This window comes from Emys orbicularis, chromosome 3 (genome assembly GCF_028017835.1).
Source record: "Emys orbicularis isolate rEmyOrb1 chromosome 3, rEmyOrb1.hap1, whole genome shotgun sequence".
Taxonomy (NCBI): Eukaryota; Metazoa; Chordata; order Testudines; family Emydidae; genus Emys; species Emys orbicularis.
Window position 1 is genome coordinate 156,973,922 of NC_088685.1, and position 17,413 is coordinate 156,991,334.

At 41.0% G+C, this 17,413-nt stretch overlaps 1 protein-coding gene across 2 annotated transcripts in view; it reads left to right on the top strand.

The window, feature by feature from the left end:
- The window catches only part of BABAM2 (BRISC and BRCA1 A complex member 2), a 304,684-nt gene that overhangs the window by 57,994 nt on the left and 229,277 nt on the right, over positions 1-17,413 (top strand). For both annotated transcript variants that reach the window (XM_065400929.1, XM_065400928.1), the window contains exon 4: positions 4,138-4,232. In XM_065400929.1, coding sequence (XP_065257001.1) covers positions 4,138-4,232 — 95 coding nt within the window. The remainder of the gene's footprint in view (positions 1-4,137; positions 4,233-17,413) is intronic.

The window sequence follows — 17,413 nt, forward strand, 5'->3', positions numbered from 1 at the left end:
CCTCAGAGTGCGGGAAACTCTTTAGTAACAGCAGCAGGAAGGGAGGAGCTACATCTATACCCTCTGTATTCTTCACCTTGAATGGACTCTTACAGTAGGTGTTAACTGCTAAACAATCTGATCCACCTGGTATTTAGCTGTGACACTCTGAGTACCTTACCCAGACCCGAAGAAGAGCTCTGTGTAGCACAAAAGTTGTCTCTTTCTCCAGCACAAGTTGGTTCAATAAAAGATGCTACCTCACCTACCTTGTCTTTCCAATGTATAAATACCGTTGAAAGCATCGAACTAATGACTGGAAGCAAAGAGGAAAATTATTGTGTTTTCAGGATTGATTTGGAAAAAAGTGGCTGAAGAAAACAGTATGACAAGTTTTATGTGCTACTGTGATAAGGGGTCTAACTTAAGGTGACCTCAGCTGGTGATAATGTATGTCATCTGGTTAGAGAGAGAGCTCAGTCCAATACACTGAAGGGCTTTCTACGTGAAGAGGGAGGGCATTAATTTTAATGTAGAATTTTACTGTCCTCTAGGAGCCTTGATTCACACATAGGGTAATTGGCTTATGCTGTCTGATGTTAAGGACAGTCCTAAAAACAGCCTTTTGTTAATTGTAGACACCAGAAAACCGTAGAAAAGAGTATTGCAATAAACTGTATTAAATGCACTAATGCTGTCACCAACAAAGACCTCTATGGCCACAAATGATAGGTAAGCACATCGGTGCCTGACCGGGCAACCGGAGCAACAGTGTCAAACTGCAAATTTGCTACCTCTTACCATAGCGTCTTTAAAACTCCGTCTTATTCAAATAGTATTTGGGTAACATCTAAACTCAAAAGGGTTGCATTTCATAGGATCCTTATCTAGTAGCTATAGCACAAGACTTTGAGAGGCAATCAGTGTTCTGTGCTGGCTCTGCCATTGATTTGCTGTGTGACCTTTGGGTGTGGGGATGTCATACAACTTTCTGTGCCTCAGTTTCACCATCTGTAAAATAAGGATAATATTATACAGATATTGGGAGGGTTGATTCATTTGAACATATGAGCTCTTCCAAGAACCTAAAAGTGCTTTACGGATGTTAAAAGTTCAGATTCTGATCCTGCAATGGGCTGTGCATGGACAGATCCCTGCACCTGCATTAAATCCCATTGACTTAAATGGTGCTCAGCACAGTTGCAGAGATTCACTTGTGGAGCTCATTGCAGGATCAAAGCTTTCGTCTTCAACCTCCCTAGTGAGGTAGGTAAGTATCCCCACTTTATAGATGTGGGGGTTGGGAAGGGAAGGCATAACTAAATTAACTTGCACAGAATTATATAGGCAATGAATTGAAGAACTGGGAGTAAAACCCCTGGGTCATGATTCCTAGGTTCTGTGCTTCTCAACTAAAAAAGATGACACTATAAATGATTTAAACATTTACTGCATATACAGTTAATATTCAGGTTGGATTGTAATATCTATTATGTTTTCATATTTTTAGAGGTCGAAAATTTTCAGACTGAACAGATTTCTTTTGGAAAATGCTGCTCTTATGAAATCAAAACTAGGGCTGTCAAGCAATTTTTAAAAAATAATCGTGATTAATTGCGCAATCAAAAAAATTAATTGTGATTATTCATACAATTAATCACACTGCTAAACAATAATAGAATACCATTTATTTAAATATTTGTGGATGTTTTCTACATTTTCAAATATATTGATTTCAATTATAACACAGAATACCCAGTGTAAAGTGCTCACTGTATATTTATTTTTTATTACAAATATTTGCACTCTAAAAAACAAAAGAAATAGTATTTTTCAATTCACCTAATACAAGTACTGTAGTGCAATCTCTTTATCATGAAAGTTGAACTTACAAATGTAGAATTTTGTACAAAAAATAACTGCATTGAAAAATAAAACAATGTAAAACTAGAGCCTACAAGTCCACTCAGTCCTACTTCTTGTTCAGCCAGTCACTCAGACAAACAAATTTGGCTACAATTTGCCAGAGATAATGCTGTCTGCTTCTTGTTTACGTCACCTGAAAGTGAGAACAGGTGCAATCTGTTCCATCTTAATGGGCATAAAGTTGTTATTTCAATCAATGTATCTGCCTATTATATATCTTCAAATGGAGAATGGAGTAGTTCAGAAGCAGGGAAGCAGGGAAGAAGTACTCAATGCAGTTTCTTTCAAAGCCAGTTCCTCCTGTTTAGCTGAGTGTAGTTCTCTGAAAGTTTACATGATAACAATCACATCTTGATCTGTGTAAACTGTGAATTTTATTTGACATTTAAATTTATAGTACAAACTAGAATTTTTTAACCTACTGTAAGCAGTCATAATCTTGCGAAGTAGTTTTGTTACATATTTTAAGATGGGAACTCCATGTCAGAGATTGTGACCTAATTAATAGTCTTATTTAATTTCAGATGGCATTAATACACATTAAAAATCACATATAGTCCAGATCTTTAGTATTTCCATTATATTCTGTTCCACTCAGTCAGGATGTGGTTAGTTGGGATGATTCCAGCTGATCTATTACGTCCTCTCCCAAATATTGTTTGCTGGGGAAAACCACTGCAAGATAGGATGATAGGACCATTCCAAATCCATGACACTATCTGTTTAATACCCAGATTTGATGACAGTCTGTGTCTCAGTCAATACAGATAGTAAGGTCCACAGAGATTTATACAGAGCTTAGAAGCTCCGTACCTCCCTTAATCCTCACAGAGTTTACTAACTCACCTTAGTCAAGAAGGCTGCTTAAATGAAGCTTGAGAGTCCTGTATCTATTAAGCGACTTCTACTGTATAAAGATTTTTTTTTCTTATCAAAACCAGCATTAAAGTAGCCTAATGCATGTGGCTGTTGGTGTCATTTAACAAGATGCCTAAAACATGTCAGTAAACTCAGGAATATTTAATGCATTTTAAAATGTTTGTTTTGTAGTTCTCTGTTCATGTGTAATGAGTGTGTTTTGTGCCATGTAAACAAAATGAAAAGCTTTCTTTTGAAATATGGTTATTAAATGTAGAAAGTGCTATAAAAAGGATACCAAGGAGTTCATATTTTATTTCGCTGATATTTGAATCATATGTAGTCAGTTTACAACTCCAGTGACGATTTTTTTTCCTCCACAGCTGTCAGCACTGAAAACCTAGGTCCAACAATTAACCCAGGGGTCGGCAACGTTCGGCACGCGGCTCACCAGGGTAAGCACCCTGGTGGGCCGGGCCAGTTTATTTACCTGCTGACGCGGCAGGTTCGGCCGATCGCGGCCCCCACTCGCCGCGGTTCGCCGTCCCGAGCCAATGGGGGCAGCGGGAAGCAGCGCAGGCCGAGGGATGTGCTGTCCGCGGCTTCCCGCCGCTCCCATTGGCCCGGGACGGCGAACCGTGGCCAGTGGGGGCCGCGATCTGCCGAACCTGCCGCGTCAGCAGGTAAATAAACTGGCCCGGCCCGCCAGGGTGCTTACCCTGGCGAGCCGCGTGCCGAACGTTGCCGACCCCTGAATTAACCTGTGTTCTGTCTCTTATGTCATCTTCAGTAATAGGGATTCTGCAAATGGTACTTACCTAACAGTTTTGTGATAATTCTTGAGGCAGTATTGTTTCCTGTTTCCTCTCCCAATATTCACTGCATTGCAAATTTGGCTTTCTGTATGTCTACCTTAGGGTTTTATACTGCCACCCATCACCATAGTACCTGAGTGCCTTCCTTATAAAATCAATAGCAAATCAACAGGTTTTCCTTAGATATGACTCACAAAAATACATAAAACGGATATGCTGGGCATTAATTTTTAATTACTTAATATCCCAGATGTGCTGCTTTGAAGAAGGTGCTATTTTATATGGTTGCTTTTCTAACTATATCAGTGCTTCAAGGTGTCCCCTTGTGGGATAAGCAGTGAGAAACCAAGCAATAATTTGTTACATGTTTTCTGTACCTGCACAGGAAGATGCAGTGCCTTCAAGAATTAACTTTATCATCCAGTACATCTGATAGTTGTGTTTTGCATATGACTTCCGTTAATTGAAAATGGACTTATTGCATTTTTCCTCTGGAGTACTTAGGATTTTGGGGTATGAAGCGGAAATAAACAGTGTTTTTCACTTATTTTTATTTCAGGGGATATAATTTTCAATGCCCACTACCCAGAGCTACCACCAGATTTTATCTTTGGAGAGGATGCTGAATTCCTGCCAGATCCCTCTGCCTTGCATGTGAGTACAGCTTCAGTGTTTCTGTGATCATTATGTGCTGGAGAGAGTCTTGGCTTTTGAGAATGGCTCAACAATAGGAATTTGCTAACAATGCAGATTTAAAAAAAATCTTTTATTTCACTGTCATGTGGGTATGTAGACACTTTCTCCACTTTAAAACCATAATTATGGAGTCAACTAAATCATTAATTTAAAAATGTTTTAATCAAGACATCACATTCCGCGTATATAATAATTTAAAATGTTCTACAGTACATACCTGTAAAAAAAAAAAAAAAAAAAAAAAATCAGGTGCTTCTATTTAGCACCTGATAATTTTCAAATATTTGCTTCTTTCAGCAAAGGGGTAAACTTTTGCCTTGCCTTTAAAACATTATTTGGACTTTGGCAGAGAATGAGGTATAACTGGGTTGGGCTTTGGCATTAGTCTGTATTAACACCAGAAAGGGTGGAAACCAGGTGGATGTGTATTGTAGGCACCATTGTGTCAGTCAAGACTCTGAAAACTTTATACTTATAATGAAATGGTGTTGCAGTAAAGACAGAAGCATGCTTTGGGGAGGGGAGATAATAAAATCAGCACATTAGATGGATAATACTTTGTTGCACAGTGTTGCTAGTGTGGAAGAAAAAATACATACCATAGCCAAGTACCATAAATGTGAAATATACTGAATATTTAAAATTAGTCTTTAATAATAAAGCCTTGTACCTAGAAGTGAACTTTGGTTGGGTACTTGTGATACTTCTAACTCTGATATAGTAGTCACGTTAGTGTGCCTCCCTTATCAGACAAATATGCCTATAGCATAGAGTTCCAGTCTTATTCCTGCTCAGTGGCTAACATAAGCAGTTCTTCTTACTTCTGTTGTAGTGTTTTAAAGCTCAAATTAAATTTTCAGTTTTTGCTAAATATTTTTTAGCTTACTGACTTCTTCTGTTTTGTTTCTAGTTCTATTCTCTTGTGAATGATACATAATACTAAGGAATCCATTAGTCATTGATACATTCCATATTGATCCATTAGTCATCAGTGTGTTAACAAAAATTCTGCTGGAAATGCTAAGATGGGTTTGTTCTGGGTCCTCATTTTTTTTCCCCTCAGGGTCACTGATCTTTTCAGCTAGCCAAGTGCTTTGTAAGTTCTGTACCTAATTCTGTATGTCTGAAACTTGAAAGATGTCATTTGGATACTGGACATGTTTTGTCTCTTGGTCTGAGGCTGCAGAGTGGCTAACAGGTTATTTTAATTCATCTGACTAGCTCATTTGCTAGCAAGGAGTATCTATTTGTTATATTTTGGGATGTCTAACTTAAATTTCTTGATAGTTGGAATGTTTCTGTGACTTGGCAAATGGACTGTTGTTAATTTAAAACTGTCATTCATAAAACGTAAAGCACCAATTTCTTTATTACTGTTGCTTTTAAAACACTGAAAAATGAAAGGTAAAACATGATTTAAAAGGGACAGCATTTTTCGTACAGGGGCAAAAACGTCTGCCTACCACATAGAAAAGCTGAGTGCTTTGTTTAAATGGATCTAAGTTGTTTTGTACCATTACATCTGTTCAGGAATTTTATTTTATTATGGCCTTTATACATGCTTGGGCTTTTGAAGGCTGTCTTCTTAATATTCACATTATCTCTGTTCTCAAGCAGGATGCAGTAATCCAGTACTAACTGGATTTTATTAATTGTGGGCTACAGGGAAGTTAAATCAAATATAAAGAAGAATATGCATTGTAATAAGTAGAGTCTAAAATGTATTTTCATAATCTTTAATTGATTTCTTAAATTCTAGTAATTTTTACCCCTTTCTCTGTTTAGTTCTTGTTTCACTCTATTCCAAGCTTCTCAGTGGTGCTTATAGCAACATCACTTAAAGGTTTGTGTCTCCATCACATATATACTCTTTACTTTGTATGTCATGTAACACACTTTTTGCTGTATTTAAAAAAAAAAAAAAAAGATATTTGCAGCAAACGAGGGATGAAACACTTCAAGGGAATTCTGGGCATCTTGCAGAAGAAATATTTATATAAAATTCATTGCTAAATAAGTTGTGTGATACATTTTGACAAAGTATGGTATATCACCTTATCTTTAATGTAAACATGAGTCCCTGGTCATGTCAACCTAGTCATTTAATCTATCCAAAGCCGCCTCCTTCTTAACATGTCCCTTCTTTACTTATCCACCTTTTATCGTGGTAGCTCACCATCCCCTTTGCTCCTCAGAGATGCCAGCCTCAATGGCTGTTTGTCCCTTTCTCCCACAACCACCGCTTTTCTTTCTTCTATGTCACTTCCTACACATGGAACCTCCTTTCTGAGCTGACCACAAAGCTTCTGCACTGTGGAAGCTGGCTACTCTGGACTGCTGCTGTTCGGTCGCTATACAATTCGGAGTGGGAAAGTTGACTGTTGGACTCGTGTTGATGGAAGTGTGCAGGGCCATTCATCACATCCTGCTCCAAAAGACCATGACTATGGGCAACGTGCGTGACATTGTAGATGGCTTTGCACAAATGGGCTTCCCTAACTGCGGAGGTGTGCTAGATGGCATGCATATTACAATTCTGGCACCAGACTGCCTAACCACCGAATACATTAATCAGAAGGGGTATTTCTCTATGGTTCTCCGGCGCTTGTGGATCACCGTGGGCGTTTCACGGATATTAATGCAGGCTGGTCCGGAAAGGTGCATGACGGAGGCATCTTTCGGAACACTGGCCTGTTCAGGAAGCTGCAAGCAGGGACTTTCTTCCTGGACCAGAGGATCACTGTAGGGGAAGTCGAAATGCCTGTTGTGATCCTTAGAGACCCCTCGTACTCCTTAATGCCATGGCTTATGAAGCCATACACCGGGCACTTTGACAACATCAAGGAGCAGTTCAACATCAGACTGAGCAAGTGCAGAATGACTGAGTGTGCTTTTGGCCATTTAAAGGCCTGCTGGCGCTGCCTATATGGGAGGCTGGACCTGGCCGATGACAATATTCCTATGCTTATAGTCGTGTGCTGTACTCTCCATAATATTTGTGAAGGGAAGGGTGAAAGCTTCACTCAGAGCTGGACCGCTGAGGCTCAGTGGCTGGAGGCTGAATTTGAACAGCCAGAGACCAGGGCTATTAGAGGGGCACAGCGCGGGGCCATAAGGATCAGGGATGCCTTGAGGCAGCAATTTGAAGCTGAAAGCCACTAATATTTGTTGCTATACTCGGGAGTGCAGTGCTTGTAATGCTAGGAGGTGATTGTGATTGGTGCAGACAATGCACTATGAAGGTTTAAGAAAATTACCAGTTGCTTTGCAGGGCTCTGTTTGCTTTCAATTAATAGAATAAAGATTTCTTTCAAACCAACATAATTCTTTTATTAAAAACCAACAACCGGAGGAGAGAGTCAAACAAAAAAACACATCAGCACTGAGGGGGATGGGGGAAGGGAAGATCCCAGGAGGTGTGGAGTCCCAGGACAGTTAAAGATTTGTGTATGTCCAGGGATCATATCCAACCTTCTCCTTTGGAGTACAGAGCAGTGGGTACTGTACTTCAGCAGGGCTAAACAGCAGAGGGATGGGTGTTGAGTGCAGTGGGTACTGGGAGTCGGCAGTGCTGGACTGTGATGGGGGAGAAGTGGAATGCCGCGGATACAGACTGGAGCCAGGAGGTTGATAAGAGTGTGCTGGCGGTGTCTGGGGGGGGGGGGGGGTGCATGGGAAAGAGTTTTGCGACAGCGGCTGCAGGGGAGGGCGGGCGTAAAGCTGCTCAGTTTGCAGTGCTAGTATTGCCTGGAGCATGTCCACTTGGCATTCCATAATGTTTAAGAGCCACTCCATGGCTTCATTCTGGTGCGCCACGTTTTCCTTTCGGTCCCTCATCTCACTGTCCTTCAATTCCTGTTTTTCGGTCGCAGAGTGCACCATGACCTGACGCAGACAGTTCTCCTTAGGTCTTCGTGGCTGTTTTCTAATTCTGCGCAGCCGTTCAGCCAGCTGTAACAAAGAGGGAGGCTGGGCTCCCAAGGTCATATCTGTGAAGCCAAAATGCAAACTTTTACAGAAGCAGTATTGTTTGCAACACACTGACCACTGATTCAATTATTTAAAACACAGCCAGCATTCACATACTTGTCACTAACTGGCTGACCCCAGGCAAGCACACATCAGTCACAAGACCCCCAAAATGATGAGTAGCCACAGGGGAAATCAGTGTTCCCAGACTCTACTGTACACTGGACATGTGGCTCTTGGGGAGAGCCAGCACTGTAGGGGGGGGCCTTATAATTATTTCTGTCCCCATATTTTTCCACAAGCTGTGTTCATTATGGAAGATATCTTGCTGCTGAGGGTGAGCGGGAAATAAAGGGAGAGTTTTCTCCAAGACTGTGGCTTCTGCACTGGCCCTTATGCGGCCCACCTGTGTGGAGCAAGTGTTCTCTTCCCCCCTCCCCCCCCCCAGCTCTCCCCGTGGTGGCAGAGTGGCGCAGGAAAGTTACCGTTAATGGGGCAAGAAACAAAGCAGCTCTGCCAAAGAACCTGCGGCAGCAGATTGCCCTGTGTGTCCATGAGAGTTTCCTGGAGCTCTCTGAGGCGGATTCCCGTGAAGTGAGGGAGTCAGTCAACACCCTGTTCCGCTGCTCACACTAGGCATGTGGTGGTACATGCATCATACAGACACAAGCCTGCTTTCTGCAACCCTCCTGCCCCCAACGACTCGCTTCAGCGGTTCCCAAAATCAAATCCACTTACCAGGGGCCTCCTCTCCTGTTTGTGCTTCGCCAACATCCGACAGCTGTGACTGGCTAGCCTCCTCCTCGGTAGAGAAGAGCTCCTGGCTGCATGCATCTCTGACCTCCGAGTTGTCCTCTGCCTCTGGGTCCCCCTCCCCCTCCACATCCTTGTCCTCCTCCTGGCTCAGTCTACTATCGACTGGCACACGAGCCACCAAAGTATCCACAATGGCCTTCGCAGTGGAGGTGGGGTCGCCACCGAGTATCGCGTCCAGCTCTTTGTAGAACCGGCAGCTCGTGGGCGCAGCACCAGAGCGGCGGTTTGCCTCCTGTGCCTTGTGGTAGGCATTCTGCAGCTCCTTCATTTTGACCCTGCACTGCAGTGCGTCCCGGTCATGGCCCCTTTTTGTCATGCATTGTGAAATCTGTCCGTAGGTATCATAATTCCTATGGCTGGAGTGCAGCTGGGACTGGACAGCCTCCTCGCCCCAAAGCCTTTATTTTAGATTGTTTTGTAACTATTGTATATTAATGAAAATTTGTAAAAATCCTTTAAAATTATTGGTTGGAAGGTGGTTTATAAGTTCAAAGTATTATTAGAAATGAACATTCATATGGTTTTATTTTCATTTCTAAAATATACCTTTCTTAATTTATAGACTTACATCTCATATTTGTGTTTATATATTTATAATATAAAAAAACAGCTTCCCAGGATGTAAATAATAAAGTTCTTCCTCTCTTCTGTGTTTGTTATTTTGAATGGGAAGTACTGGACGTGTATTTAACAAACAATAACAACAAACATTCCCCCCTCCCCCACACCGCCATGTTTCACTGTATTCAGATAAAAATTCAATCGGCACAAAAACAGATTAGTAATTTGTCTATATAGATTAGATTATTTTGGAGCTCATTACTTTGATGCCGGTTTGAGTAACAAGAATTGTTTGTTATGTTAGCCTTGTTATTTGTTAGTGTGAGCCAGTCAATAATTGAAGTGCATACGTGAAATGTTAACCCTGATTTTCCAGTATTTTTGAAGTATGCTTTGCTTGGTGGGACGTAGACAACGGCATTATGGCAAAAGTTACCTTTTGAATTGGACTAGGATTGATTTTTGATATCTTAACTAACTGCCACTATTTGGTAGAGATTTGAATCCCAGTAGACTCTATTCAGCCATTTAGTCTACTGACATACACTAACTGAGCGATGTGTTGTTTACTTTATGAAGATCTTTCATTGAACCTTGACTTTTTAAGTTTTGTATCTTCTCTTTGTGGACATTAAAGATTCCACAATCCTTATTGTAATAGCAGATTTTGTCTCAATGTATTTGGGCAGAATTTTCCTCTCCTTTCTATAATGTGTTGTCCTATACCTTAAAGGTGGCTGCATTTCAATGGTTGGAGAAATTATTCCTGTATATATTTCAAGACCAAAAAGAAGAATTTTATTAGAATCTTAACGTCTGCATGTTTGATAGAGCTTTTGCAATGAGGCTATGTTAAATCTACTAAATCAGCTTTACTTGACTAAATCCATTTTATTTTTCTAGTTTGCGGAGTTGAGGAACTCTGGCTTTGGTTTAGCACTTTTGTGTGTATGTAAATATGATTCCCATGGTGCACTACATCTTTGTATGTAAATTACGTAATTTTTGCTCTGACCATTTAAGAATTTAGTATCTTCAGATATAGTATCTGGCTATCTTTTGGCTAAGTTTCAGAACGCGTTTATATTTTAAACCTATATTCTTTGTTGTGATTGTCTCAATATGAACACTTTTTCTTAAAGGAAAAAATGAAAGCCCGTCTTTTTCCAATGGCAGCATATGGATTTAAAGGTGTCAGGAGTACATTCATTTTTTGTAGGCATTTAAAGACAGGAGCACTTTGATTTAACTGCTAATCTAGTGAGTTTACAGTTAGGTTATCAGAAAGGGTAGGGTTAGTCCAGTTACGACACTTCTGTTTTTTGAGTCACTGGTGCGTTGTTTGAGAATAGCATTGTCTTCTGTTTTTCGTATGTTCTGTACATGATGATACATGGGCAAATTCATGGTTGTTTGGATGATGGAAACTGTAATTTCCATACTTTCTAAATTTTTGTGTTTATTTTTAGCGCCCTGCAAATCTGCGGTTATCCACTTTCTATTCGCAGGTATCCGTGGACCATGTTTGCAGATTGCAGATCAGATGGGGATGCAAATTTTGTATCTGTACACGGCTCTGTTTATTTTCATGTTTAATCTTAACTTTGCTTGCGACGTCTCTTAATGATTTTTTTCCCTTTCTGTTGTTTATATATATTTACAAACCAAGTTGCAGGTTAGCTAATTTTGTTTGTTTTGACTGAGCATTTCTTAAAGGCTTTTAAAAACATTTCAGAATGGTTCAGTGAATCATAGAATCATAGAATATCAGGGTTGGAAGGGACCTCAGGAGGTCATCTAGTCCAACCCCCTGCTCAAAGCAGGACCAATTCCCAACTAAATCATCCCAGCCAGGGCTTTGTCAAGCCGGGCCTTAAAAACCTCCAAGGAAGGAGATTCCACCACCTCCCTAGGTAACGCATTCCAGTGCTTCACCACCCTCCTAGTGAAATAGTGTTTCCTAATATCCAACCTAGACCTCCCCCACTGCAACTTGAGACCATTGCTCCTTGTTCTGTCATCTGCCACCACTGAGAACAGCCGAGCTCCATCCTCTTTGGAACCCCCCTTCAGGTAGTTGAAAGCAGCTATCAAATCCCCCCTCATTCTTCTCTTCTGGAGACTAAACAATCCCAGTTCCCTCAGCCTCGCCTCATAAGTCATGTGCTCCAGACCCCTAATCATTTTTGTTGCCCTCCGCTGGACTCTTTCCAATATTTCCACATCCTTCTTGTAGTGTGGGGCCCAAAACTGGACTCCAGATGAGGTCTCACCAATGTCGAATAAAGGGGAATGATCACGTTCCTCGATCTGCTGGCAATGCCCCTACTTATACAGCCCAAAATGCCGTTAGCCTTCTTGGCAACAAGAGCACACTGTTGACTCATATCTAGCTTCTCGTCCACTGTGACCCCTAAGTCCTTTTCTGCAGAACTGCTACCTAGCCATTCGGTCCCTAGTCTGTAGCGGTGCATAGGATTCTTCCGTCCTAAGTGCAGGACTCTGCACTTGTCCTTGTTGAACCTCATCAGGTTTTTTCTGGCCCAATCCTCTAATTTGTCTAGGTCCCTCTGTATCTGATCCCTACCCTCCAGCGTATCTACCACGCCTCCTAGTTTAGTGTCATCTGCAAACTTGCTGAGAGTGCAGTCCACACCATCCTCCAGATCATTAATAAAGATATTAAACAAAACTGGCCCCAGGACCGACCCTTGGGGCACTCCGCTTGAAACCGGCTGCCAACTAGACATGGAGCCATTGATCACTACCCGTTGAGCCCAATGATCTAGCCAGCTTTCTATCCACCTTACAGTCCATTCATCCAGCCCATACTTCTTTAACTTGGCGGCAAGAATACTGTGGGAGACCATATCAAAAGCTTTGCTAACGTCAAGGAATAACACATCCACTGCTTTCCCCTCATCCACAGAGCCAGTTATCTCATCATAGAAGGCAATTAGGTTAGTCAGGCACGACTTCCCCTTGGTGAATCCATGCTGACTGTTCCTGATCACTTTCCTCTCCTCTAAGTGTTTCATAATTGATTCCTTGAGGACCTGCTCCATGATTTTTCCAGGGACTGAGGTGAGGCTGACTGGCCTGTAGTTCCCTGGATCCTCCTCCTTCCCTTTTTTAAAGATGGGCACTACATTAGCCTTTTTCCAGTCATCCGGGACCTCCCCCGATCGCCATGAGTTTTCAAAGATGATGGCCAATGGCTCCGCAATCACATCCGTCAACTCCTTTAGCACCCTCGGATGCAGCGCATCCGGCCCCATGGATTTGTGCTCATCCAGCTTTTCTAAATAGTCCGGAACCACTTCTTTCTCCACGGAGGGCTGGTCACCTCCTCCCCATACTGTGCTGCCCAGTCCAGCAGTCTGGGAGCTGACCTTGTTTGTGAAGACAGAGGCAAAAAAAGCATTGAGTACATTAGCTTTTTCCACATCCTCTGTCACTAGGTTGCCTCCCTCATTCAGTAAGGGGCCCACACTTTCCTTGACTTTCGTCTTGTTGCTAACATACCTGAAGAAACCCTTCTTGTTACTCGTAACATCTCTTGCTAGCTGCAACTCCAAGAGCGATTTGGCCTTCCTGATTTCAGTCTTGCATGCCTGAGCGATATTTTTATACTCCTCCCTGGTCATTTGTTCAATCTTCCACTACTTGTGGAACAGGATTGTTTAAGAGTCCCTCTTAAACTTTCAAAGTGTGCAGAGACTGTCAGACCCTGCTACTTCCCTTTCCATTCAGAATAATTTTCTTGAAAGATAGAACCATACAGGGTCACCCTATAATATAAATTGCGCTCTTCTGGGTGGTCTTTTTGGAATGAGTTACTCTATGGGTCCTCACACACAAAACCTCTGACATGACTCAAATGGAATGTTTTCTAAAACATTAATGGATTCTTCCTAAATTTCAAAAAGTCACTGTGCCCTCTACACAAGATTTTTGTCAGAGCCAGACTCAGAATGGAGTTGAGCAAGGATGTGTTTTTCCTAAAGAGAATTCACAGGCTCTAGTTCTTGCAGCACTACATCCATTTTATTCCAGCAAAAATTTGCAAGCATATCTATCCTTGATATCTTTAGGTGGTGATGCTTTCTACATTTGGGGGTGTCCAGACATCTTGGAGAAGATTAGTGTCCAAACACCTTCACTATGAGCTAACTGAGTAAGTTAATGTACAAAATATATCCCTAGCTCTTCACAACTTGGAAGCTGACCATCTCAATATGGGGTAGAGTTTGGACAGTTAAGTCAATACACCTGAATGATACTGGTGAAATATGATCACATGATTGTCTGAGAATGTGCTCCGCTTTTTATAGAAATGGACACCATTGGGTCTAAATAAGAGCTCTGAACAAGATTGCTACCAGTACATGAACTAAACTAGTGAGGGAGGATACACTTACAATCTCTGTTCTCTATCATTACTGCTCCTGCCTAAAACCATTTCTCTAGCCAGAGCTTGTTTTCCTTTTAGTTGGTGTTTATTGGGCTTATGTATTGTTTTTGAGTTAATATATTATTTTTTCTTAAGCATTTTTATGCTAGATTTGCAATTTTACTTTTCACTGAGGACTCTGTTGCCTTTGAAAATATTTTGTTTTTGTGCTGCGCTTGGATGTCTTTGGGGTTGAGCACTTTAAAAATAAAACTTATTTTTACTCTGATTCTGAAACCTATTCCAAATTTGTTTGGGGGAGGGGGAGGGGAGGTGGGAAGGTGGTTAATTATTTTTTAGAATGTGAAAAGCTCTTCTACTAAAAACATTTGAAATCTACATCTGGTCAGCAACTGTATGCCAAACTTCACCCACGGAAGCTTAAAAGAGCCAAGATATCTAAACCTGAAAATCTGGATTTATAATGGAGGTGCCAGCTGAATCCTGTTTATATTTTGAATAATGATTTGTCCAAAATAGTGCATGTAATTTGGGTGTATATAGCACAGAGAAACTTCAAAATCTAATTTTCTAATTTTACAAAACATTGTTTGCTTAGTCATTGAAAAGATATCAACAAATTAATTGTTAGAATATGTCTGATTTTTTGAAAATGCAATATTTGTTGATGGAAGAGGATAAATCAGAAGATTGTCAGTGGGATAATAAACCTTTCACCTTTAGGTTGTTGACTCAAACCAACCCAGATGATGATTGTTGCCTTCTCTCAGTTGCTTGGTTGTCTGTGGGCAGTGAGTTATGAGCACTTATATTATTCTCTAAACTGTAGAAGTGCTCTGCTTGGGTCAGTATTGAGACACAATCGTAGAGCAGTACGACACCTTTATCTAATATTAAATTGAGTGAAAAATGTAAAATACAAATAAAAAAGAGATATATATATATATATATAGAGAGAGAGAGAGAGAGAGAGAGTATAATTCTACGTTCCTTGTGTGCCCATAAATCCCATTAAACTCAATTTGGGTGCAAAACTGTATTTTATCAAAAGTTTACTTGCTATATTTAAAAAAAATCCTACACAAATGAATATTTCCTCTCTAGTTTCTTTATCTTGAAATCACACACACAATGTTTTTATAATTTATAATGCAATACTATTTCATTGCATTTTCTAAAAGAAATTAGTAACTTCTGGGTCCTGGTTCCCCCAGCACAGAGTAAATGGGTAGATCGTATGCGGTGAGGCAAGTCAGTGAGCCTTGTGTACACTTTAAAATGGTTTGCTGCTATAGATATACCTGTATAACTATCCTGGATAACCCCCTAGTGGAAACACAGCTTATACTGTCAAGAGTTAGGGAACATACAATACAAGTGGACTAGCTACAACAGTAAAAGATTCACTCAGGCGAATGGAACCTCAAGGAAAATGTATTTCACGATGTGGTGGCTTGACTGGACTTTCAACAGATAGGTTTATTCACCATAAGACACAACAGGATGATGTGGAAGTTTTTGCAGCAGATTTTCAGACATCTGGGTAACGGTTCCATCCCTAGGAAATTAAGTCTGGCATCTGCCTTCCAATTTTCCCCCTCATTTTGAGGGTTCTAATAAAAATAGACTTGGGCAACTGTAATCTTCATGGCCCTGGATCTTCTTTAAAGGGCTGGGATATGCTATGCAGATCTTCTAAGAATGTCCAAAAATCACATTTCTCCTTCCTCATCAGAAGGATCTGCTATTCTAAGGCCTCTTTGTACGGATACATCTCAACCCAAATCCATTTTTACTGTTGGCCTGGCACATGAAAGGAATATGCTGAAAGAGCTAGACATTATCAAGAGACTCAGGAAGATCCTATTAGCATCCAGAAAGAAATTTTCCTCGATAGCATACTGGTGTGTGTGGGAGTGTTTTTCTCAATGGTGTACTGTGAGGAAACTCTCTCCTAAGATATCTGGCACCCCTTTTGTTCTGTGTGTGTTTCTTGGGGGGAGGGGTTCTTTTAATTTCCCTTAAGGTTCAGGCCTCCATTCTTCGTAGGAGGATGGACAGGAGGCTTTTCTATGGGCTCCCATCTCCTTGCCCTCCCTTCTTCTGGACGATCAAGATGCTAAAGGAGCACTCAAAGATAAGGCCATTACGGAGAAACTAAATGAATTCTTTGCATTGGTCTTCTCTATTGAGGATGTGAGGGAGAGTCCCAAACCTGAGCCATTCTTTTTGGGTGACAGATCTGAGGAACTGTCCCAAATGGAGGTGTCATTAGAGGAGGTTTTCGAACAAATTGATAAACTAAACAGTAATAAGTCTCCAGGACCTGATGGTACTCACCCAAGAGTTCTGAAGGAACTCAAATGTGAAATTGCAGGACTACTAACTGTCATCTGTAACCTATCATTTAAATCCACTTCTGTACCAAATGACTGGAGGATAGCTAATGTGACGCCAATTTTTAAAAAGGGCTCCAGAGGTGACCCTGGCAACTACAGGCCAGTAAGCCTCACTTCAGTATCAGGCAAATTGGTTGAAACTATCGTAAAGAACAAAATTGTCAGACACATAGATGAACATAATTTGTTGGCAAATAGTCAACATGGTTTTTGTAAAGGGAAATCATGCCTCACCGATCTACTAGAATTCTTTGAGGGGGTCAACAAGGATGCGAACAAAGGAGGTCCAGTGGATATAGTGTATTTAGATTTTCAGAAAGCCTTTGACAAGGTCCCTAACCAAAGGCTCTTAAGCAAAATAAGCAGCCATGGCATAAGAGGGAAGGTCCTCTCATGGATTGGTAACTGGTTAAAAGATAGGAAACAAAGTGCAGGAATAAATGGTCAGTTTTCAGAATGGAGAGAGGTAAATATTGGTGTCCCCCAGGGATCTGTACTGGCCCCAGTCCTATTTAACATATTCATAAACGATCTGGAAAAAGGGGTAAACAGTGAGGTGGCAAAATTTGCAGATGATACAAAATTGCTCAAGATAGTTAAGTCCCAGGCAGACTGTGAAGAGCTACAAAAGGATCTCTCAAAACTGGGTGACTGGGCAACAAAATGGCAGATGAAATTCAATGTTGATAAATGCAAAGTAATGCACATTGGAAAACATAATCCAAACTATACATATAAAACAATGGGGTCTAAATTGACTGTTACCACTCAAGAAAGAGATCTTGGAGTCCTGTTTAGGGTGACCAGACAGCAAGTGTGAAAAATCGGGACAGGGGGTGGAGGGTAATAGGAGCCTATATAAGAAAAAGCCCCAAATATTGGGACTATCCAATACATCTGGTCACCCTAGTCCTGTTCATACATATAAGGTTTGCATTATCCCTTTGTGCCACAGCATTGCTCTGGAAGCTTATGTTGAG